The sequence below is a fragment of the Rattus norvegicus genome, chromosome 4, assembly GCF_021556685.1.
Source record: "Rattus norvegicus strain SHRSP/BbbUtx chromosome 4, alternate assembly SHRSP_T2T, whole genome shotgun sequence".
Taxonomy (NCBI): Eukaryota; Metazoa; Chordata; class Mammalia; order Rodentia; family Muridae; genus Rattus; species Rattus norvegicus.
Window position 1 is genome coordinate 103,052,869 of NC_141537.1, and position 22,817 is coordinate 103,075,685.

The 22,817-nt window shown below is 38.7% G+C and overlaps 1 gene segment (V, D, J or C); it reads left to right on the forward strand.

Moving 5' to 3' along the window:
* Positions 1-2,150: 2,150 nt before the first annotated feature.
* The window catches only part of LOC134478922 (immunoglobulin kappa variable 4-1-like), an 801,643-nt gene continuing 780,976 nt past the window's right edge, over positions 2,151-22,817 (forward strand). The window contains 2 exon segments of the V gene segment in view: positions 2,151-2,229; positions 2,435-2,747. Of these exon segments, the coding sequence occupies positions 2,181-2,229; positions 2,435-2,747 (362 nt within the window).

A 22,817-nucleotide genomic window follows, 5' to 3' on the forward strand; every position in this document is an offset into this window, starting at 1 on the left:
GTTGGTCTCTTAATCTGTTTTGGCCAGCTGCTGAGTGAAGCCTCTCAGAGGACAGTTATGTTAAGCTCCCCTGCACCCCCTAATTTCCTCCCCATCCCCTGCCTGCTGGGTCCTCTAGCAGGCCCAGTGGCTGTGAGGTCTGCACTTTACCTGCTGTGCACCATCTTCAGGTCCACACAGAAACCTGCAACCCTGGAGGCCTGCAGCAATCAGGGACCACCAGGTGAGATCACTAACACAATTCCTGGATGTTGGCCCTGCAGAAAAACCCAGCAGTGAGCTCCTCCCCCTATACTGTCTACACTTCATGTCCTGAGGCAGTTCTGCCTGCTTCCCTGGAGTTCTGCTGCTACCCAGGACCTGCCCTCTTCTACAGCAAGCCCAGCAGCTGGGTGGTCTGCCCATCCTCTGTGTTCCATCTTCTGACGCACACCTCCACTGGCAACCCTCAAGGCTGCAGCCATCAGTGACTACCAGTTTTGCTTCCCCTACGAGCCTGCTGCAACCAGGGACATCCAGAGGCCTGATGCCATCAGTGGCTGCCAGCTCTGCCTGTATCCCAGGAGGAGTGTTGTCCCCAGGGACAACCAGGCCTGCCAACACCAGAGACTGGGAGCTCTCTTAATCCACAAACCATCGCTCATTTATGTTAATATGTTAGCAGTTCATAAAGGGAATCTGAACATGATTATCACAAATCATTTAATTTTTATACCTGTATAAGATGTTGCTGTATAATGTTGCTGTAAATATGTTGCTGTATAAAATGATAGGTTTAATGTTAAAATCCAAGAAAAAAGTATATTATTGAATACAATAATATACTGGCTTAATATTTGCACATTATTATCACACGAATAATTCACTTTGGATATCAAATACCGTGAGATGTCTTGTAGTCAGTTGATTAATGATATACATCTGGAAATCTTGTCTGCAGTCATACATTAGCCTGGTCTAGAATTTATGAACCCAAAACTGGCTATAATCTCCTCGATCTCCTGCTTCTGTCTTTTCAGCTCTGGGATACAGATATGAATGTCACTCGTTGTCATGATATTTTGTTTACTTTTATGTTTCTTACACTTTACCCATAATGCTGTATTTATAATTCATATTATACATACTCTCATAATTCACTAACCTGAATTCAGGTGGTTCTTTCATCTCTGCTACTGCTATTGATTTTCCTTCACACTGAAACATTTTTTCCTTTAGATGTGAACAATGTCTGATATTGTGGACTTCTGGTCTCTGTAAAATCATTATTGATTTAGGGTGACTGTGCCCTCTTCTGGAGAATTTGTCAAGAGTGAGCAAGACCATATTAAGCCAATTTTAAACCTATTAATTTCTAGACTTCTCTAAAATATGCCTGGGCAGAATAAAACCTCTTGGTAGTGCTGGTCTCCAAGCATGATTAGTTTAAAAAACCTGGATTGTTTTATTCTCTGCCGTTCTCCCAAACTAAGAATCCTCTTTAAATTCCCTGAAATTGTGGGAAACATGATTGTTAGTTTCTGCTGGATTTGCCTTTAATTTGAGATTAAAGCTCTCTGACCCTAGGCTTAAGTTAATGTCCCCCAGGATTCCCAGAGATAATTTTGTCTTCTCCTTGCATCTCTGTTCCATGTTTATCTAAGAAGTTGGGACACTGATGTCGGAGGCACTGTTCATTTTCACATTATAAGAGTGGATATGGAGATGGGAGACATTGAACAAATTTAACTTCAATTTTTTGACTTTCCTCTTTCCCTTCCTATTCACTACTCTTTTATAGGACATTATTCTTACACTGTTTCTTTCTTGTATTCTTCTGATTTTCTCAAATATCTTATTATGTTTTCTAGCATAGTTAACCTGAGATACCTCTCCTAAACTTTCCACAAATGTCACCTGATTTAAATATGTCTTGGAATTTAACCCAAAACTATTAGAACCCTCAGTATATTTCTGCTGGAGATGAGGAAGCCAATCACTTTCAGTTTTTTTCTTATGCTCTTTCTGATGGAATTTTTTACTGTTGATTGACACCAGCCTCTCTCACATACTACCCATGCATTTGATTTTATTTCCGGTCTGATTTGCATGATTTCCTCCAGCGCAGCCCAGCTGCTCACAATTTAAAATCAGGCCTTTGAACTGTGAGTAAACTGCATCAGACAGACAGGGGGAGCAAGATGGAATCACAGACCCAGGTCCTCATGTCCCTGCTGCTCTGGATTTCTGGTAAAAATTTTTAAAGTATTAAAATATTTTCAAACTTTCATCTTTGTAAAAAGAAATTTGCAATATTAGCTAGTGTGTGATACTATTTGTATAATAATGTTCTGACATTATGACATTTTGAGGACATCAAAATAACAAATTTCAACTGTGATAATAATCTATGTTTGTGCACATATGCATGTTCACTGCCTATTCATTATTTCAGGTACCTGTGGGGACATTGTGATGACCCAATCTCCATCCTCTCTGGCTGTGTCAGCAGGAGAGACGGTCACTATAAACTGCAAGTCCAGTCAGAGTCTTTTATACAGTGGAAACCAAAAGAACTACTTGGCCTGGTACCAGCAGAAACCAGGGCAGTCTCCTAAACTGCTGATCTACTGGGCATCTACTAGGCAATCTGGTGTCCCTGATCGCTTCATAGGCAGTGGATCTGGGACAGACTTCACTCTGACCATCAGCAGTGTGCAGGCAGAAGATCTGGCAATTTATTACTGTCAGCAGTATTATGATACTCCTCCCACAGTGCTACAGCCTCCTACACAAACCTCCTTGAGAGTTTCAACAGCTGTGTACATCATACACAGCCCTGGAATGCACACTTCCCTCATCTACCTGAGAGTTGCTATGCCTAAAAGCTGAAGACACTGTTTTCAGAGCATGGTAAAAAAATAATATGTTCAATTCCTCCTATGTTTTTTGGTATAAAAATTCTATACACCAAAATATGGAATAAAACCACAGTATTATTTTTCTATTCTTCCTGCAACAATTTACCACAAACTCTGCTGATTGAATAGAGGAATTTACCTTTTTATAGTTTAATAAATCTGGTATCTAATGTAAGACCTATGGACTGGTGTGGTAATATTGTTAAACTGTGTTTTGGTTAAAAGTATCCAGAAAAAAATTATTTCTTGAATTTTCTAGTTTCTAGAGGGATTTCTGACTTCCTTACTGTTATTCATTTTTTCTGACTTTTTTCCTTTTCTGACTCTTGTATTTTCATTCCTTTTATTTAATTAATTATCTTTATGCACATGTATTCATCTCTCTTTTTCTGTGTATGTGTGTGAATGTGTGCATATGTGTGTGTATATATGTGTATGTGTATGCATGTGACTGTATATGTGCATGTGTGCATGTGTGTGTATGTGTGTGTATGTGTGTGTGTGTGTTCACTCATAGATGAATATGTGCCATGCCATTTTATGTAGGTCAGAAGACAACAAGGAGTTGATTGCTTTTTGCCAAGTGGCTTCTGGGTTCTCAGGTCTGACACTACAATTGGTGGCAAGTGCCTTTGCCCTTTGTGCACTGTTGCTGCTTTTTAAAATTCTTCACTGATATGTCCTCATTCTACACAAGTTTCACAACAGAATGTCTTTCAAGTACATCATATATTTTACAATATCCACTAACTTTGCCTATTTACACTTCTTTTTCCTCTGGTTATACTGAGAATATCTTTCACCTACCAGCAACATGAATATAGATACAGGAAATATTTAATATTGTGAAACTAAGGCCTTTTGCTGGGCAGTCTCTCAGCTACTCTAACTTGACTAGTCCTGGCACTAGGTCTTTATATGGCCAGCTGTAACTCCGCTTGGCTTTGGTTCATCTGATCATTTGATTCAGCTCTGGGTTCAATGAGTGAATCTATCACATGTCTCTTCATCTACCATCCCTCTCTCTGCTGCGAAGTTTCACCCTCCACACATATCTGACTATTGTTGTTTGATCTTTGTTATAACAAATTAGATAATATTTTGGATTGCCTTAAGAAGGTAGTGAAGAATGAATATTGACAAATAGAAAACCCAGTAATGAGCCATAGAAATGACAATACAAGAGTCCTGCAAGCAGCATTGAGCTCTCTGCCTGTACAGGAGTAACAATGGAATACACAGAGATATACGGTCATAGTATGTACACCAGTGAATTGATATACTTTCTTCCTAATGTACTCTCACTTCCCCCTCCACATCTCTCTCATTCTCACTGTCTCCTCATTCTATCCTAAACACACACACACACACACACACACACACACACACCTGTACACATACATACACACATACACACATATGTACACATACATATACACTTACACATGCATACACAAATATACACTACAAACATACTCATATGCACATGTATACACAGCACAAATGTACACATACTGAGATACACACATACATACACCCATGAACTTTACATACAATATATTTAGGATTCAAAAGGAGAGAAAAATGTGATACCTGTTGCCCTTGTCTCTGGGGCCACAAATCACTCTGAAAACTTTTTATCTGCTTTTGACTGTGTAAACTGAAATATTAGATACTCCCATCCTGAGTACAATTCAGTGGGACCAATGCTCTGTCTTCAGAATATCTTGTTAGTTCAGCATTTGATTTTGGAGTAGCATAAGGGATGACTCTGCTTATTAACAATTACCTGTGTCCCATATTCATGTCTCTCATAAACTTAGATCCTGAGGACATTTATAGATTTGGGGTGAAGGTTACTCAGTATTGTAAATTTTTGAAACCAAGAGGAAGCTATATCCTTTATCTCTTAAATAAGATTCTGTTGTTTGTATTCTTGGTAAGAATCACAACTTCAAATGCACTGTTGCTTGAAAATTGTGATATTGTTGAGATTTGAAAGTGTTCCAAATATTCTCAAATTCTTTACAGTAGAGTATCCATAGAACACACTTATTTTTGTCTTTCAGTTTTAAAATTTGCTTTTTGAGAGAGAGTGTGTGTGGGGAGAGGGAGAAAGGGAGAGAGAGAGAGAATATGAACTTGGGTGGGTAGGGAAGAGGAAAGAATCTGGTAAGAGTTGGGAAAAGGGAAATTTTATCAAAATGTATTATGTAAAGGTGTTTTTTTTTTAAGAAATGGGTTGAAAATTGAAGGGCAGTTGTACAATTCCCTAGCATGTGTTTGAGCTGCTCTGTAAATGGTTTTGCCAACCCCACTGACCACTGAGATGAGAGCATGTGTCCCTCTGATTATTAGCTTTACTGCTATGGGTGCTGCTGTGAGTACCATGTGAGACAGCACAGCAAAGCATTGTAAGCTTCTACTCTAGCCATGTACATTTCACATTCCTTTGTGATCATGATGGTTGGAATTATGGCACTTTAAATTTGTTTTTAACCATCACATTTTCCCTTTTATTTCCTAATGGTTCAGAGTGATGCTTGTGACTGTTGTCACAGGTGTCACATGTATTACACTGAGATGGTTTCAATATGCCTGTGACTGTAGTGTTTGCATATTCCTCATTATAAACTCTACTGGGGACATTGTGCTGACCCAGTCTTCAGCTTCCTTGGTTGTGTCACTGGCACAAATTGAAATAATACCCAGCAATTCCTCTATGAGTGATGACACTGACACACTTTACAGTAATATTATGCAGAAGTATACAAAGAACCAAGAACAGATTCCTATAGTCCTGACTTATGAAGCATTCAGTGTAGAAATTGGTGTTTTTCTCAGGTTCAGTGATAGTCTGAGACAGTCATCACATTCACCATTAATGCTGTAGAGGCCAACAATGCTGCAAACTTTTACTGTCAGCAGGGTAAGGAATTTCCTCCACAGTTCTCTATGTCCAAACAAAAAGCTCTCAGGCTTTCCTCCCAATAAAATTCCAACTCTCATGTGTTTCTTCCTCTCTAGACTTTAATAGCACAGATTTTCACATTCCTAGAAAAAAAGTGTACCGGCTAAAATTATGTCAATTTGATACACAATGGAGCCATCTGAGAGTAGGAAACACTGATTAAATACCTTCACAAATGGGGTATATAGTCAAGCCTCTAGGCCATTTTCTTAATCAGTAAATGATGGGGAAGATCTCTGAAAATATCCCTGAGTCCATCCCTAAGCTTGTGGTCCTGAGTTCTATAAGACAGCAGCCCATGTGAGCAAGCTGGTAAGCAGCACTCCTCGGTGGCCTCTGCATCAGGGCCAGCCTTCAGGTTCCACTCCGGCTTTACTTCAGTTTTGTTCTAACTACCTTCAGTGATGGATTGCGGATGTGGAAGTATATGCCACATAAACTGTTTCAGCCCCAAATTGTTTTTATTGTGGTGCTTCATCATAAGAATAGTGACCTAAGAAAAAAGTATAACCATGAAACATACATTGTTTATACTGGTGTTTATGTTTCCCAGTACATGTCATAATTAGTTTCCTTAATAAATAGTGATGTCTATTTTATTTCTCAAAGAATTTATTTTAGTTTTATTAATTTTTTTAATAAGTGGCACTACTAAATTTGAAGGAAATTCCTCCATTCATTTAAGATAAAAAAAACACAAATATTTAGGGCTATCAGTTTTCTGACTTCCAAATACAGATTTTTTTCTCACCCTAATGTTTTATTTTTCACTCTATACCTTTGATTGGACTCCTAAACATTTGAGAAAGTGTTACACTCACTCCATAGTCCAAGCTGAACTGCACTGCACTATAAAGGCCAGTCTAGATTTGACCTTATGGACTATGTGCTTTCTCCTCCTGAGTGATCAGATTCTGGTACACATCATCAGAACTTTTGAATTTTTTGATGATCTCACTTTGGCAGTGAGGTAATTCCAGATATCTGAGTATAAACAGCCACAGTCCATAGAAATTTGGTTAATACATGCCTTTTTATCCCCATCTTGACCTTTCATATTGTTTCAAGAAGAGTTAGAGATCTCAATAATATGACCTTCACCAGAAGTACACTTCTGTATTTTTCAATTTTAGAGTTAGAGCTCATTACACATGAAAGTATATTTTTAGGTCTTAAACTAGGGACAAATGGTTAAGTTTGGGGTTCATTAAGATATCAAAGAAGACACTGGCAGCTCAACATATCCTAGTCTCTATCTGCTACAGAGCTTTCTTAGCTGATACACCTCAGTCTCTACCACAAATACACAGTCCCATATATTGGACTGTGTTTGTCTTCCCACTGTTCCTTTGGCATCTATATAATCCAGCATTATGGATCTAACCCCCATTTTCATCTACCATTAAGTAAATTTTCTAACCTCTTTGTCTGGCTCTATCATTCTGGTCATGGTGACTATAGATTCCCAAAAACGTACCTGCTCCTGGCTATACTCTCCCTTTTATTTATACTAAATTTTCTCGAAAACTAAACTTAGGGGGATTTATACCCTTTCCCTGATTTTGTTTTCATTTATCTGATCTAAAGGTGTTTGGCTTATTTAGTGTCAAAGCATGGGTTACAGACAGAGGCAAGGCTCACTATACATAAAGTACAATTAAAATGAGAAAATATGAAAGAATGTTAAAAAGAAAACCCATCACAAAACTGATTCAAAGGCCCCCTCTTCATAAAAAGCTAAAGGCAGTCAATGCTGACTTGGAGAGTAAGAATCCATTATATTTCTGGAACAGGTTTTTCTATAGGTTATGGAATTTTAACTCGACATCCCTAAGCATATATACACATAAGCGTGGTGTCAGGAGGATGTATGTGTGTATGTATACACATGTATGTATATTTGTGCATGCCTGAATTTGTTCATGTGTGCAGCAAAAATAATTTAAGACCAGTAGCAGAAGGTGACAAAGAGAAGGAGGAGGAGGAGGAGGAGGAGGAGAAGGAGGAGGAGGAGGAGGAGGAGGAGGAGGAGGAGAAGGAGGAGGAGGAGGAGGAGGAGGAGGAGGAGGAGGAGGAGAAGGAGAAGGAGAAGGAGAAGGAGAAGGAGAAGAAGGAGGAGGAGGAGGAGGAGGAAGAGGAGGAGGAGGAGGAGGAGGAGGAGGAGAAGAAGATTATAAGTCATGAATATGAGAGTTGAGAGCATAGGAAAGCATAGATGTTACAGAGGAAAGTTAGAAATGATATACATTTAGTACTTGTGTCCTATGCACCTCTAGCATGGTAGGCTCTTAAAACATTTCTATACTATGCCTGTATATATTTGTGTCTCTGGTTACTGCGTCTACAGGTCAAATTGCTATTAATCATCCTTGGGAGATTCTGTAGTCTCCCTGGGAAAGAACATCTCCATGATCCACAGGGCCAGGTATATCCTCCCCTAGAGAAATTACAATTTGCCACAGTTCCAGCCCTGTCTCCAGCAGGCCACCACAACAAACCCCCACTCTTCCCATACTTCCGCCAGTGTTGGTGGGAGTGACTATCCTATTCTAAGGTGGATCTGGGATAGAATTCACTAACAGATTGGAGAAATGGTGCTGAAAGGTTTCTTAGTTTCTCCCTGTCATCGTATGCTGCTGTAAAATTATAAAAGCTAATAGCTGTCTTTTAGCCACACTAGAGCTGGCACCATAGTGCCCCAAGATATCTGGTGCATATCTTCATCTCAGTCAGCAAAGTGTCTCACCTGCTCTGCTCCATCCCATATCACACTGCTGGGGGCTTCTCTCTGAGCCTGACAAACATCTCTATACCCATCTAGTTCCCCAGGAAGATTGCCATCATGACAGATATACACATGTCTCCAGCCACCACATACTCTCTTGAGTTAAATTGCCACATCAAAGAACACACAACACAATAACTTCTGATCTAATTGATAATATACAATTTTGCCATCTAGACATACAAAGCCCTGTACACATCCATCCCTTAAGAATATTCATAACAACCCGTAAATGTGCAGAGAGGAATCTTAATATCTGCTTCCATGTTCTCTTAGCGCTCTCTCTCTCTCTCTCTCTCTCTCTCTCTCTCTCTCTCTCTCTCTCTCTCTAGTTCCAGTCTCTTCCCTCTCTAAAACTTTTTGCCTACCCACCCTTCCTTCTCGTCCAATGACAGGCCTCATTCTATTTTGTACCTGTCTCCACCTACATAATGACATCATCCTTCATATTATCCTTTCTGTCTAATAAAAAGAAACCTCTTCTCTCAAATATAAGCAGAGCACAACTATTATCATTTTGTAATTAAATATACCTAACACCCAGCTCAACATTTTATCAGTTAAATAGAATATGTAGTTATCCATTCCAACTTAAGAAATGCTTAAAATCTATGTTATATTCTAGCTAGCTTGTATACTATCTAATAACTATCCAATAAAATATGTATTTTCAAAGTTAAAGAGCCTGATAGTCTATGAGACTATAATGAATCTTAAACCTCGTCAGAAATCTGAGAATGACCAAATATCTATGCACATAGGAAGCCTAACACAGATTCCAGAACTGAGGAGTTTTAGAGACAAATCTACACTAGCACAGTCCTCTATTAGCAACATGTGAGTGCAAGTCTTCAGCCTTCTGGCCCCAAATCAACTGACAGACTCTTGAAATGTAGACTCTTGAAGGGCTGATAATTCTGTCTTGCCAAAATTATCAGTCTACTATTCTGCATAGGGTTTCCCTTTTTGGACAGTATTAGCCTGTGAATGAAAGAGGCAATTTCTGCCCAGTGACTGCCTAGCCACAAAGTATTGCCTCACCTGGAGGTAGAGATGCTCAATTTCTTCATTAAATCTGTCAAAGAGGAACTTTCAGGAGCAGATATGTCTCAACAAAAGATAAATAACTTTAAATCTCATATTTTATCGTTTTCTGACATTTTTAAAACCACCTATCTATATAAGGTAGTCTAGATTGTTGTTTATTAACTATGTTAATATATTATCTTGAAAATATTCTAACAATCTTAGAGCCATGAATTTGCTATTTGGCCCTTAACTCACATGTGTAACCAACTCCAAAATTTGTAATGACATCAATAGAAAGACGGCTTTAAACCTACTTTTAAAATTTTTGTAACAAATAAGTTCTATACCAAATTAAAGATATGATTTTAACTTTGTTACCAAATGAGATTTTGGCCGTACACCTCAATGTAATCTAGCTAATCCCTCCCTGATAAATTACAAACATTTTTTAATTCCTCATAAAAATTACCTTAGAATAACCACTTTCTGCTCCCAAAAGTCCAGGGAATTGGGGTGACAACTCTTCCATAAGTTCTTCAAGCTGTATGTGGGAGTTGAGATATCTTTGTGGGGTAGGTGGTAGGAAAAATGGAGTAAATGTTGTAGCCTGATGTGCCTGTATTGAGTGGACCTAGTTGAAAGTCCTTGAGATCAGGAATCCAAGTAGGTACATTCCTCAAAATATAATTCTCAAGACAAAAGTTTAGAATAGAGATATCTTTTTGTTTGATTCTCTTGAATGTAGTTTTTCAAGCATACGCCCTCGGTTCAAATCAAATCAGTATGACTTTGAAAAGTGTCCAGAGCCTAATAACCCTTTTTAGAAACACAAACACAAAAACCTTTCCCCGAAAATACTGTGTTCCTTAGTCTGTAATCAGAAAAGCTTGTATCTTGCACTCTCTCTCTCTCTCTCTCTCTCTCTCTCTCTCTCTCTCTCTCTGAGGAATAATATAACAATAAAACTCAAAGTCGCATCCATTTTGAAGATTTAAACAATTGTTTTAAAAAGGAAGTAAACTAAACAAAAGTGAATGAACCTGTTAGGCTTTTCCAATTAGTCATATCATGAAATTAACCCAAAACTCCTATGGAGTCCACAGTAGGAAAACCTTAGCTTCCTGTTGTGGTAAATATCAAAAATATTCACAAAACCTCTCTAGTCAGTGTGATTAAGCCACATGCCTTTTAGGGGGGCAATTTATAAAACAAATTAAACACCTTCTACTAATACTAATAACAATAAGCAACTTATCAAACCAGGACTTTAGCCCAAAATATATCCATCTGTCAAGCCTCAGATTTTTATTTAACCTCAATAACTTGTAACTATCACAATTCTCTACTTGGAGTCAGTAATTCGGGTAATCTCTATACTCTCTTTTTCTTAAAGACAAACTTAATTACCTTCTACTAATACCTATCATTAAGAAGTAGCTTGTCTAACTAGGATTCTAACCCAAAATTTCCATGAAGCTCGTGTTAGAAGGAATGTGAGTACCCTGAAAAACTTTCTAAACAATTTTCTTTAAAAATCAGCTTTTATCTCTATCTGAGCTGCCACTACTATCACAGCAGGGAACCTACACCCTGCAAGACTGGCTGCCTCTTTATATAAGTTTCCTGAGCTTGGACCACCATTTGATTCAACATGGAGCTGGCACCCTGTTACTTAGAAAATAAAACTTTCTCTCAACTCTTACGCTTACTAGTGGATTCTTGTGCACCACGTTGGTTAACCACCTGTTGCTATAAAATTATAAAAAGTAATAGCTGTCTTTTACTCCACATTAGACCCAGCACCTTAGAGCCCCAAGATAACTGGTGTATGTCTTCATCTCAGTTATCAAATTATCTCACCTGCTTTGCTCCATATCACACTGCTGATGGCTTCTCTCTGAGACTGGCAACAATCTCTCTACCTATCTAGTTCCCCAGGAAGGTTGCCATCATGCCAGACATATACATGTCTACAGCCACTAAATAGTCTCTGGAACATTAATCGCCACATGAAAGAACACACAATACAATAACCTCAGAGCAAATTGATAATATATAATTTGCTCATTTATACATGCAAAGCCCTGTACACATCTATCCCTGAAGAATATTCATAACAACCTGTAAATGTGCAGAGTGAAATCTTAACATCTGCCTCCATGTTCTCTTGGCGCTCTCTCTCTCTCTCTCTCTCTCTCTCTCTCTCTCTCTCTCCCACTCTCTGTCTGTCTCTCTTGTTCCAGTTTCTTCCTCACTCTAAAACTTTTCTCCCTCCCATTCTTCCTTCTTGTGCAATGACAGGCCTCGTTCTAACTTGTACCTGCCTTCACATGAGTAGTGATACCATCCTACATTCATTACCCTGAAAAGTCATCTTTGTGTGTCTAATTGAGTCCCTTAGAGTAAATTTCAACAAGGGAAAGGCCACAGACCTATTTATGTCATCTTCCCAAGAGGTATGGGTCTTTTTAAAGAAATGTGAATACTCATGTATAATCAGTGAATATGCAGGTTAATAAGACTAAGCACAGACTTCCTGGTGCTTTATCTTGTCCAGTTATGCTTGTCTGTTTTTAAAGAAAAAACGTTAATGACAGGAGCAACTAGACCAAAAGAAGCAGAAAAAAGTCATTATCTGTTTTATCTGTTTCCCAATCCTCCACTTAGTTCCCTCTGGATAAAGGTTTCCCTGTCTACATCTGACCAAGCCATTTTCCAGTCAGTCAACAAGTTCCACAGGGCAGAAGTGAGGATTGAAAGGAAACAAAAGACACATAGACAACACAGTCGTGTGACTCCAGCCAGTTCTGAAGCTGAAAGAAATGTTTTATTTTCCAATCTGCTTTTATACCACTTTAACTACATGAAGAAAGATAAGATCCATTCTGAATAGAGGCACAAGCAAGGTGATAATCAAGATCCTGTAAACACCTTTCTGGGGGCTAATCAGGATGGCCAAGACAAAAGGGCTGCCACAAGTGCTTCTGTTATGCCTGCTCTGAGCTTTGTATTAACTCAAATGTAAATGTTCTTTTACATGGCCCATTTTCTGAACCCAAGCCCAAAGCCAGATTCCTACACTGGGCTTCTTTCATTTGTCCTGATAAGATCAGATCCCCCTCCACCCCCCCGCCAAGTATCTAGAAGCTAAGCAAATGGCCAGAAAGGGCTCTCTGCATACATCTCACAATTCTATTGATTCTTCACATCTTGTATCATTACTCTGTGAGAGTCTAGACACTTATAAGATAGTGGTCAATGTAAATGAGTGCACAGTAAATAAAACAACAAAATGGCTGGTTCATGAGTTGGTAGGGAGGTTTTATTGTAGTTAAGAGAAAATATCCAGAGGCACATTGAAGAACTCAGAGCAGAGAGAAAAAGAAGCACACTAGACACGGCCTGGGCCTTCTCTTGGGAGTAGGAAGAAGCATAATAAGAAAAAATAGCTAGATCTGAGCCCTAGAGCTGACCTTGTGCCCAGCTCTCCATACTCAACTCTAGACTGGAAAGAGCTCATCTCCTGGGAGTGCTGACACACCTGAGGGCATGTGTGAGACTAATACTACTGCTCAAATACCTGGCCTGAGGGGGATCATCCCAGAGCCCACAGGACGTAGGAAACAAGGAAAAGCTAGGGACCAGATCCCTCCAGTTTCTAACAGAGCCCTGGAGCTGATCCTGTGCAACAGTTCTACATTTACAAATACTGCCAAGAGAGAGATGCTCTCCTACGAGTGCTGACACAGAAGCTTACAGGCAAAACAAGCCATGATCAGATACAGCAACACCAGCTAACACTAGAGATAACCAGATGGATAGAGGCAAGTGTAAGTACATAAGCAACAGAAACCAAAGCCACTTGGCATCAACAGAACTCAGTTCTCCCAGCACAGCAAGCCCTAAATACCCCAACACACCAGAAAAGCAAGATTCTGATTTAAAATTTCTATTCATGATGATGATTGGGGAAGTTAAGAAGGACATAAATGACTACCTGAAAAATATATAGGACAAAACAGGTAAAGAGGTATTAGCACGTAAAGAGAAAACTCAAAACAATCTTAAAGAACTATGGGAAAACACAGCCAAACAGGTGAAGCAATTGAACAAAACCATCCAGGATCTAAAAACACAAATAGAAACAATAAAGAAATCACAAAGTGAGACATCCATGGAGATAGAAAAGCTAGGAAAGAGATCTGTAGATAGATTCCAGCAACCGAATACAAGAGATAGAAGAGAATATCTCAGAGGTACTAAACATTGAGAAAATAAAAAGCATAAAGCTCCTAAAACAAAATGTCCAGGAATCCAGGAAATAATGAGAAAATCAAGCCTAAGGACAATAGGGTTAGAGGAGAGCGAAGATTCCCAACATAAAGGGCAAGTAAATATCTTCAATAAAATTATAGAAGAAAACTTCCTTAACCTAAAGAAAGAGATGCCCATAAACATACAAGAAACCTACAGAACTCCAAATATATTGGACCAGAAAAGAAGTCACACCTGTCTCATAATAGTCAAAACTCCAAAATCACAAAACAAAGAAAGAATATTAAAAGCAGTAATGGAAAAAGTCAAATAACACATAAAGGGAGACGTATCAGAATTACATCAGATTCTCACCAGAGATTATGAAAGCCAGAAAGTCCTAGAAAGATATAATACAGACCCTAAAGAAAACAATCGCCAGCCCAGGCTATTCTACCCAGCAAAACTCTCAATTACCAGAGATGGAGAAACCATGACATTCCATGACAAGACCAAATTTTCACAATATATTTCCATAAATCCAGCCCTACAAAGGATAATAGATGGAAAAGTCCAACACAAGGAGGGAAACCACATCCTAAAAAGAACAAGAAATTAATCTTGCAGAAAACAAAAAAAAAAAAAAAAAAGAAGGTAGGCACTACAAACAGTATTCCACTTGTAACAAAAACAAAAAATAACAAAAATCAATAATCACTGTTCCTAAATATCTCTTAACATCAAAGGACTCTATTCCCCAATCATATGACATAAACTAACAGACTGGGTAAATAAATAGAACCTAGCATTTTGGTTCATACAGGAAATGCACTGTTGTAAAACTATTGAAAATAAAATGCTGACTTTTATCCCCCACTAGGTCTGGCACCGCAGTGCCCTAAGATATCTGGTGGATATTTTAATTCTTAGTCAGCAAAGCCTCTCGTCCATTTTGCTCGATCACATATCACTCTGCTCAAGGCCTCTTTCTGAGCCTGGCAACAATCCCTCTACCTTTCTAGTTCCGAAGATAGGTTTCCATGCCAGAAATACACATTCCAATTCTTTGGTGGCCCAGACTAGCCGCCCCATGTTCCCTTACATTAGAACCTGCACATGAAAGAACATACAACAAAATAACCTTTGATCCAATTGATAAGATATAATTGCCCACCTAAACACAAAATGCCCTGTACATATCATTCCTTAAGAATATTCATACCAACCTGTAAGGGTACAGCATGGAATCTTAATGTCAGCTCCCATGTTGTCTCCGCCACAGCTTCTCTTTGTCTCCTCTTTTCCGTTCCCACCTCCTCTACTTCCTTCAAACATTTCTCCAGCCCATTCTTCCTTCTCATCCAATGATAGGCTCCATTCTATCTTGTACCTGCCTCACTTGTGACATCATCCCACAATGCACCTCAGTGACAATTACAGATACTATCTCAGACTGAAGTGCTGGAAAAAAATTTCCAAGTCAATGATCTCAAAAGCTAGGGTAATTATTTTAATATCACATAAATTCAACTTTCAACCAAAAGTTATCAAAAAACAAGGAAGGACACTTTATAGACCTCAAAGGAAAGATTTACGAAGATGAACTCTCAATTTTGAACATTTATGTTCCAAATGCAAGGGCACACACATTCATTAAAAAATAAGTAAATAAAAATAGAAGCTTTACTAAAGCTCAAAACACACATAGTACCTCACACAATAATAGTGTGAGTCTTCCAGACCCCACTCTGATCTGTGGACACATCCTGGAAACAGAAACTGAACAGAACACAGAGAAACTAACAAAGTTATTAACCAAACAGATTTAGCAAATATCTATAGAACGTTCCATACTAAATCAAAAGGTTATATCTTTTTCTCAGCACTTCATGGTACCTTCTCCAAAATTAACCATATCACAAAAACAGGCCTCAACAGATGGTACCAAAGATTGAAAGAATCCCATGCATCCTATCAGATCTTCATGAATTAAGGGTAGTCAGCAATAACAGCAATAACAACAGAAAGCCCACCTACATAGGAAGTTAACAATACTCAATGATAACTTGGTCACGAAAGAAATACAAAAAGAAACTAAGGACTTGTTAAAATCTGGAGGAAATGGATTATTTTCTAGACAGAAACAGGTACCAAATTTAAATAAGTGTCACATAAATCATCTAAACAGTTTCAAAACCTGTAAAGAAATAGAAGCAGTCAATAAAAGTCTCCCAACCAAAAAGGCCCAGAACCAGATGGGTTTAGTGCAGAATTCTATCAAACCTTCAAAGAAGACCTAATACCAATACCCTTCCAACTATTCCACAAAATAGAAACAGAAGGAACACTACCCAATTTGTTTTATGAAACCAAATTTATGCTGACACCAAAATCACACAAAGACCCAACAATGAAAGAGAATGTCAGAACAATACTCCTTATGAATATCAATGAAAAAAGCTAAAAAAAATTCTGGCAACCGAAATGCAAGAACACATCAAAATGATCATCTATCATGATCAAGTAATCTTTATCCACTGATGTAGGGATGGTTGAATATATGGAAATCCATCAGCATAACAAACCACAGAAACAAAGTCAAAGAAAAAAATATGATCATTTCATTAGATGTTGAAAAAACATTTGACAAAATTCAAAAGTCCATCATATGAAAAGTCTTGAAAAGATCTGGATTCAAGGCCCATACTTAAATGTAGTAAGGGTAATATACAGCTAAATAGTAGCCAACATCAAACTAAATGGAGAAAAACTTGAAGCAATCCCACTTAAATCAGGGACTAGAAAAGGTTACCAACTCTCTACCTATTGAATATTGTACTTGAAGTTCTAGCCTGAGCAATTAGAAAACAAAATGAGGTTAAAGGGATACAAATTGGAAAGGCGTAAGTCAAAACAACACTATTTGCTGGTGATATGATAGTATACTTAAGTGACCCCAAAAATTCCACCAGAGAACTCATACAGCTGATAAGCAACTTCAGCAAAATGGAGGGACATAAAATTAATTGAAATAAATCAGTATCCTTACTCTACTCAAAGGATAAAAGGGCTGAGAAAAAAATTAACAAAATGACACCCTTCCTTATAGTCCCAAATAATATAAAATATCTTGGGGTGACTTTAAACAAGCAAGTGAAAGATCTATATGAAAAGAACTTCAAATCTCTGAAGAAAGAAATCTGAGAAAACCTCAGAAGGATCAGAAAGATCTCCATGCTCATGGACTGAAAGGATTAATATACTAATATACTATAATTAATATACTATAAATGATGATCTTGCCAAAAGCAATCTACAGATTCAATAAAATCTCCATCAAATTTCCAAATCAATTTTTCCTAGAGTTAGAAAGTGCAAATTCATTGGGAATAACAAAAACTCAGTATAGGGAAAACTATTCTCAACAATAAAAGAACTTCTGGGGGAGTGACTATCCCTAACCTCCAGCTGTATTACGGAGAAATAATGATCCCCCATCAGTCAGTAATTAGGAAAATGCTCTAAAAGCTTGCCCACAGTCTAGCCTTATGGAGACAATTTTTTCCCATTCAGTTGAGTCTAGCTTATGCAAATTGGACTTTAAAAACTAATCAGAACAAGGCATAAATATGGTTTACATATAATAATATTAAAGGGAGATGCTTTTATGAAACTAACCACTACATGTAATGTGTATTTGTTAATGTAGTTACTTTTTCAGCAAGGACACGAAATAAGGAGCAGAGTTGGTACATAAGTGCCCTCTGAGGCTCTGCTGCTGCCTTTGTTGGTTCTGTCCATGTCCTAATTACATAGAAACTTTAGGATTTAAACAGATGACTGTGCTACACTTCCATTGATTACTTATTCAGTATCAAACATTTGATATACAAGTTCCTGCATAACTCAACTGTACTTTTACATAACATAAATCATCAAGATCATTCTAACTACTTGTTCTTTTACAAAAGAACTCAGACACCAATGATTTTTACAGCTGCGTAGTATTTACTGATAATTAGTGTTAAAAGTTCAATAAAGAAAATGACATCATTATTGGAATTTAGTTATTGTCTATTTGAAGAATAGGGATGATTAATAGGAAATGAACATTCTTAAATTGTTTCCAAACTACTTGTTCTGCAAATGAACACAGACATAAAAATTAGAATACTTTATGTCACTTAACCTTTAAAATCATGCTATCAAGATAGTCAAAAGTAGTAGAAAATAATTTTTGTAAACTTGACACAAAGAATAAAGAACATAATATTTCGTAAATGCTCTCCTGGGCTCTCAAGTCTAGTTGACTAAGGTAAGGTTCACTGATTTTTAGACAAAGAGGAAAGTGTTTGGATAGCAGACTCTGTATAGAGAAAAGCTACTGATTCAGACACTTGCTATCAGGCTGAACTCTGAAGGCTAAGGCACAGGAGGGGACTACAAGCAGTGTTCACACTATCTACTTGTCACATCAGATGGATAGTGGTAGCGTAAACTCTATTCTAGATCCACTGTCACTGGAACAGCCAAGATTCCTGTTAAGTACCCAGCTGAACAATGAGTAACCTATCTCTGATAGGTTAAAACTTGCTCTATAGTCCAAGCTGCCCTGAACCCATGGAAATATACCTCTTAAAGCAAAATGCTTTAAGTGCTGCAATTCCAAGTGTACCCAACCTTGTATGTCTTACCAAAAGTAGGTACTTTTTAAATATTTTATCTGAATATAGAAACTCCTCCCATGTCTACTATTTCCTGTCACTGATATTGGGAAGCCACAACCATTCATCCAGAGAGTAAAAGATGTGTAACTCAACAGTAAATCCAAGTTCAGCCTTCGATTGTTCCAGTATATTTTGCATCTCAGACTGATTTTCCCTAGGCCTCTAGGCATGTAGGATGAGTGGAAAAGCCTGCTGTGTCCCAGGAGCTCAAGTCATCATCTTCAGACTTCCTGGATCCAAAGGTGGGAGGAAATTCTTCCATGTTATTTTGAGTCAGCTGGTTTGTAGTGCACTTTAAACCATAGCCCAAGGAATCGAATGAACTAGGAAATGTTGTGGAAACCATATTTGTGGGAAAAGTTGTAACTAAGGATTGTCAGCCTTTTTTGATATATAATCACAAAACGTCATGGAAATTTTATATTCCAAGTCCCTATGCTCTCCCCTTACATACTGTGATAAACTGATACTTAACTGCAGCTGTCTTGAATTTGTCAGACCCCTGTCTCTCCATGTGTCTAATCTGAATGAGCAGCAGTAAATGACATGAGAGCACAATCCGAGCTCACTGCAGCTGTCACAAAGCAAAGAATGAAGTTTAGTGAGGATTGAGATCACATGACAACCTGTTAGACACTGAAGGGAAGAGTTGCTTGTCTGGTATATTTTTCAATTTGAGATTGGGAACTATTTTGATCATTAATTAATTAATTAACTATGTAGTTAATTTAATTTACATCCCATTGGCAGCCCCCCTCTCCTTACAGTCTCCCCCTTACATAGCCTCTTTCCCCATATACTCCTCCTGTTCTCCTCTGAAAAGGGGGACATCACCCCACTAGACCTTAGGCACCAACTCAGTATGGCTCATCAAGTCACTGCAAGACTAGCACATCCTCTCCCAACAAGGCCAGACAAAGCAGCCCCATTACTGGAACAGGGTACAGAGTCAGAAAACAGAGTCAGGGAGAGTTTTTGCTCCAGTTGTTGGTACTCACATGAATACCAAGCCTCACTTCTAGTATTTAAATGCAGGCGTGGATGGTAAGGACCCAGGTTCAGCCCATGAATGCTGTTTGATTGGCTGTTCAGTCTCTGGGAGCTCCCTCAATGGCCCAGTTTAGTTGACTCTGTTGATCTTATTGACAAGCCATCTGCTCTGGGCCTATCAATCCTTCCCCTAACTTTTTCACAAGACTCCTCCAACATTGTCTAATGATCGGCTGTTGGTTCCTTCATCCGTTTTTGCCATCTGTTGGGTGAAGCCTCTCAGAGGACAGTTATGCTAGGCTCCCCTTCACCCCCAAATCTCTTCCCCAGCCCTGCCTGCTGGATCCTCTAGCATGTCCAGAAGCTGTGAGGTCTGCACTTTCCCTGCCGTGCTCCTTCTTCAGGTTCACAGGGCCACCTGCAATCCTGGAGGCCTACAGATAGCAGGAAACACTGGTGAGACTACTAACACAATTCCTGCATGTTGGCCCCTGCAGAGAAACCCAGCATTTAGTTCCTCTTCCTATACTGTCAGCACTTCACCTTCTGAGGCACAGTTCTGCCTGCTTCCCTGGAGTCCAGCTGCTACCCAGGACCTGCCCTCTTTTCCAGCTTGCCCAGCAGCTATGTAGTCTTCCCTGTCCTTTGTGTTTTGTCTTCTGATCCACACTTCCACATGAAACCCTGGAGGCCTGCAGGCATCAGCGACTACCAGTTTTGCTTCCACCCCTAGAAGCCTGCTGCAACCAGGGACATCCGGAGGCCTGAAGCCCTAGTGACTACCAGCTTTACTTGTATTGCTGGGGGCCTATTGCCCTCAGGAACTACCAGGCCTGCCAAAACCAGAGATTGGGAGTTTTCTTAATCCACAAACCACCTCTCTGTTATGTTGGTATGTTAGGACTTTATAAAGGAGATCTGAGCATGCTTCTCACAAGTAATTTTATGTTTATATCTGAAAATTTGTTGTATAATATGATAGGTTTAATGCAAAATCCAAGAAAAATGCACATTGACTAGTTACATATCTAATTTCAATTATATTCTGGCTTAATGTTTGCACATTAGTATCAGACAAATAATTCATTTTAGATATCAAATACCATGAGCCGTCTTGTAGTCAGTTGATTAATGATATACATCTGGAATCTCCCTGAGAAAGAAAGTTTCCATGACCCGTTAGCATGGTGTATCTCCCCTACACATAGAGAAATTACAATTTGCCACAATTCCAGCCCTATTTCCAGGAGCCCCCCCCAAAATTTCCCCCATTCCTATGTTTCTGTCAGTGTTGGTGGGAGTCCCTATCTTATTCTTAGTTGGATCTGGGAAAGAATTTACCCTCAGATTGCAGAGATGGTGCTGAAAGATGTCTTTGTTTCTCACTGTCATCATACCCTGAAGAGCCATCGTTTGGTTTCTAAGTAAGTCCTCTACAATAACTTCCCACAAGGGGAAGGCCTCAGGCTTAGTTGTGCCATTCGTCCCAGACCCAGGGATCTTCTTTAAGAAAAGCTGTGAGTGCTCGTAAATTGACAGTGAATAAGCAGGTTAATGAGACTGACCACAGACTCTCTGATGCTTTATCTTGTCCACTTATGCTTGTCTGCTTTTAAAGAAAAAGCTAAAATAACAGGAGCAGCTAGATCAAAAGCAGCAGAGAAGAAGGAGGAAATATTTGTAATTTCTGTTTCTCACATCTTTATTTGAGAGTTCCCTCTGAACATTGAAGATTTCCCTGTCTGCATCTCACAATTCTATTCATTCTTTACATTTTGCATCATGACTCTGGGAGAGAGCTAGACACTTGTATACAGTGGCCAATATAAATGAGTGAACAGTAAAAAAAAAGTGGCTGCTTCATGACTTGGTCAGGAGGCTTATTGTAGTTAAGAGAAAACATCCAGAGGCCCATGTAAAAGCTCAGAGGAGAAAGAAAAAGACACAGACTGGGCGTAGTCTGGGCCTTCTCTCGGGAATAGGCAGAAGCATAATAAGAAAGAATAAGAATAATAAGAAAGACAATAGTAGAGAATAGTTGGTCAGGGGAAAACCTTGTCATTATAAAGAAAGCAGGAATCTAGGAGAGAGAAAAACCATGAACTGTAACAGTCTAGGAGCTAGCAAAATGGGGCATGTGAAATTGGCCATGATTGCAGCCTGTGCTTTACAATCTGTAAGAAGTAATTGTGCATAGAGATTGAGGAAGTATGGAGGCTAACATGGATTTTGATATGCAATCACAGGTGTGTATCAATGGAGAGTCCTTTGTCCCTTCTGCTAGTGACAACAGAATTAATCCATTTCACTAGTATCTCATTAGTGCTGTCTTTTATCTAACCACCAGAAATGCTTCTATAGTTCAATTTGAACTGAGCCTAGACACAATTTTAGACCACATAAGTGGCTCTCTTGTATTGGGATGCTTGGTGTTTTCTTTTTTTTTTTTTTTTTTGGTTCTTTTTTTTTTTTTTTTCGGAGCTAGGGACCGAACCCAGGGCCTTGAGCTTCCTAGGCAAGCGCTCTACCACTGAGCTAAATCCCCAACCCGCTTGGTGTTTTCCTCTAGGTCTAACACCCACTTCCCCAAAATTGCTCTTCCATACCAGTTGCCCATCTTGATCTCCATAAAGACCAAGACCCATCAGACTAATAATAATCATTTTTAAGTGAGGATTTTCTTCTTGATGACACTCGTTCCCTGCGAGGATTTTTCAAAATTATCTTTTGTCCTAGAAATGGGAACGTTAAGTCCACAGCTGTATTATTCTGCCAAGTAATGGCACACTGCCTTTCTACAGTCATATGTCTACATAAAATTTTCAGTCAGTTTCAACACATTAACAATACACTCAGAGGTGCCCATTATAAAACAATGTTGCATTAAGGGAAGACAAAAAAGCACTTCACTTGGTGTCAATTAAACCATATCTTGTTCAGATTTGAATTCTGCACTTCATGCTTTGTGTCTTTCATCCTCTTGTTTTATTATTCTGAATCTGGTTCTGCATGAAGGCTGTTTTATGAATCTGCCCTTGTGTCTTTCCTTGCTCTGTATTTAGTGAACAGTATCAAACTCCTCATGTGAGTATGGGAGGAAGAATGAGGGATTATTTACAGAAGTTTTAAGCAGAATTTTACAATGGATTAAGTCAAATATT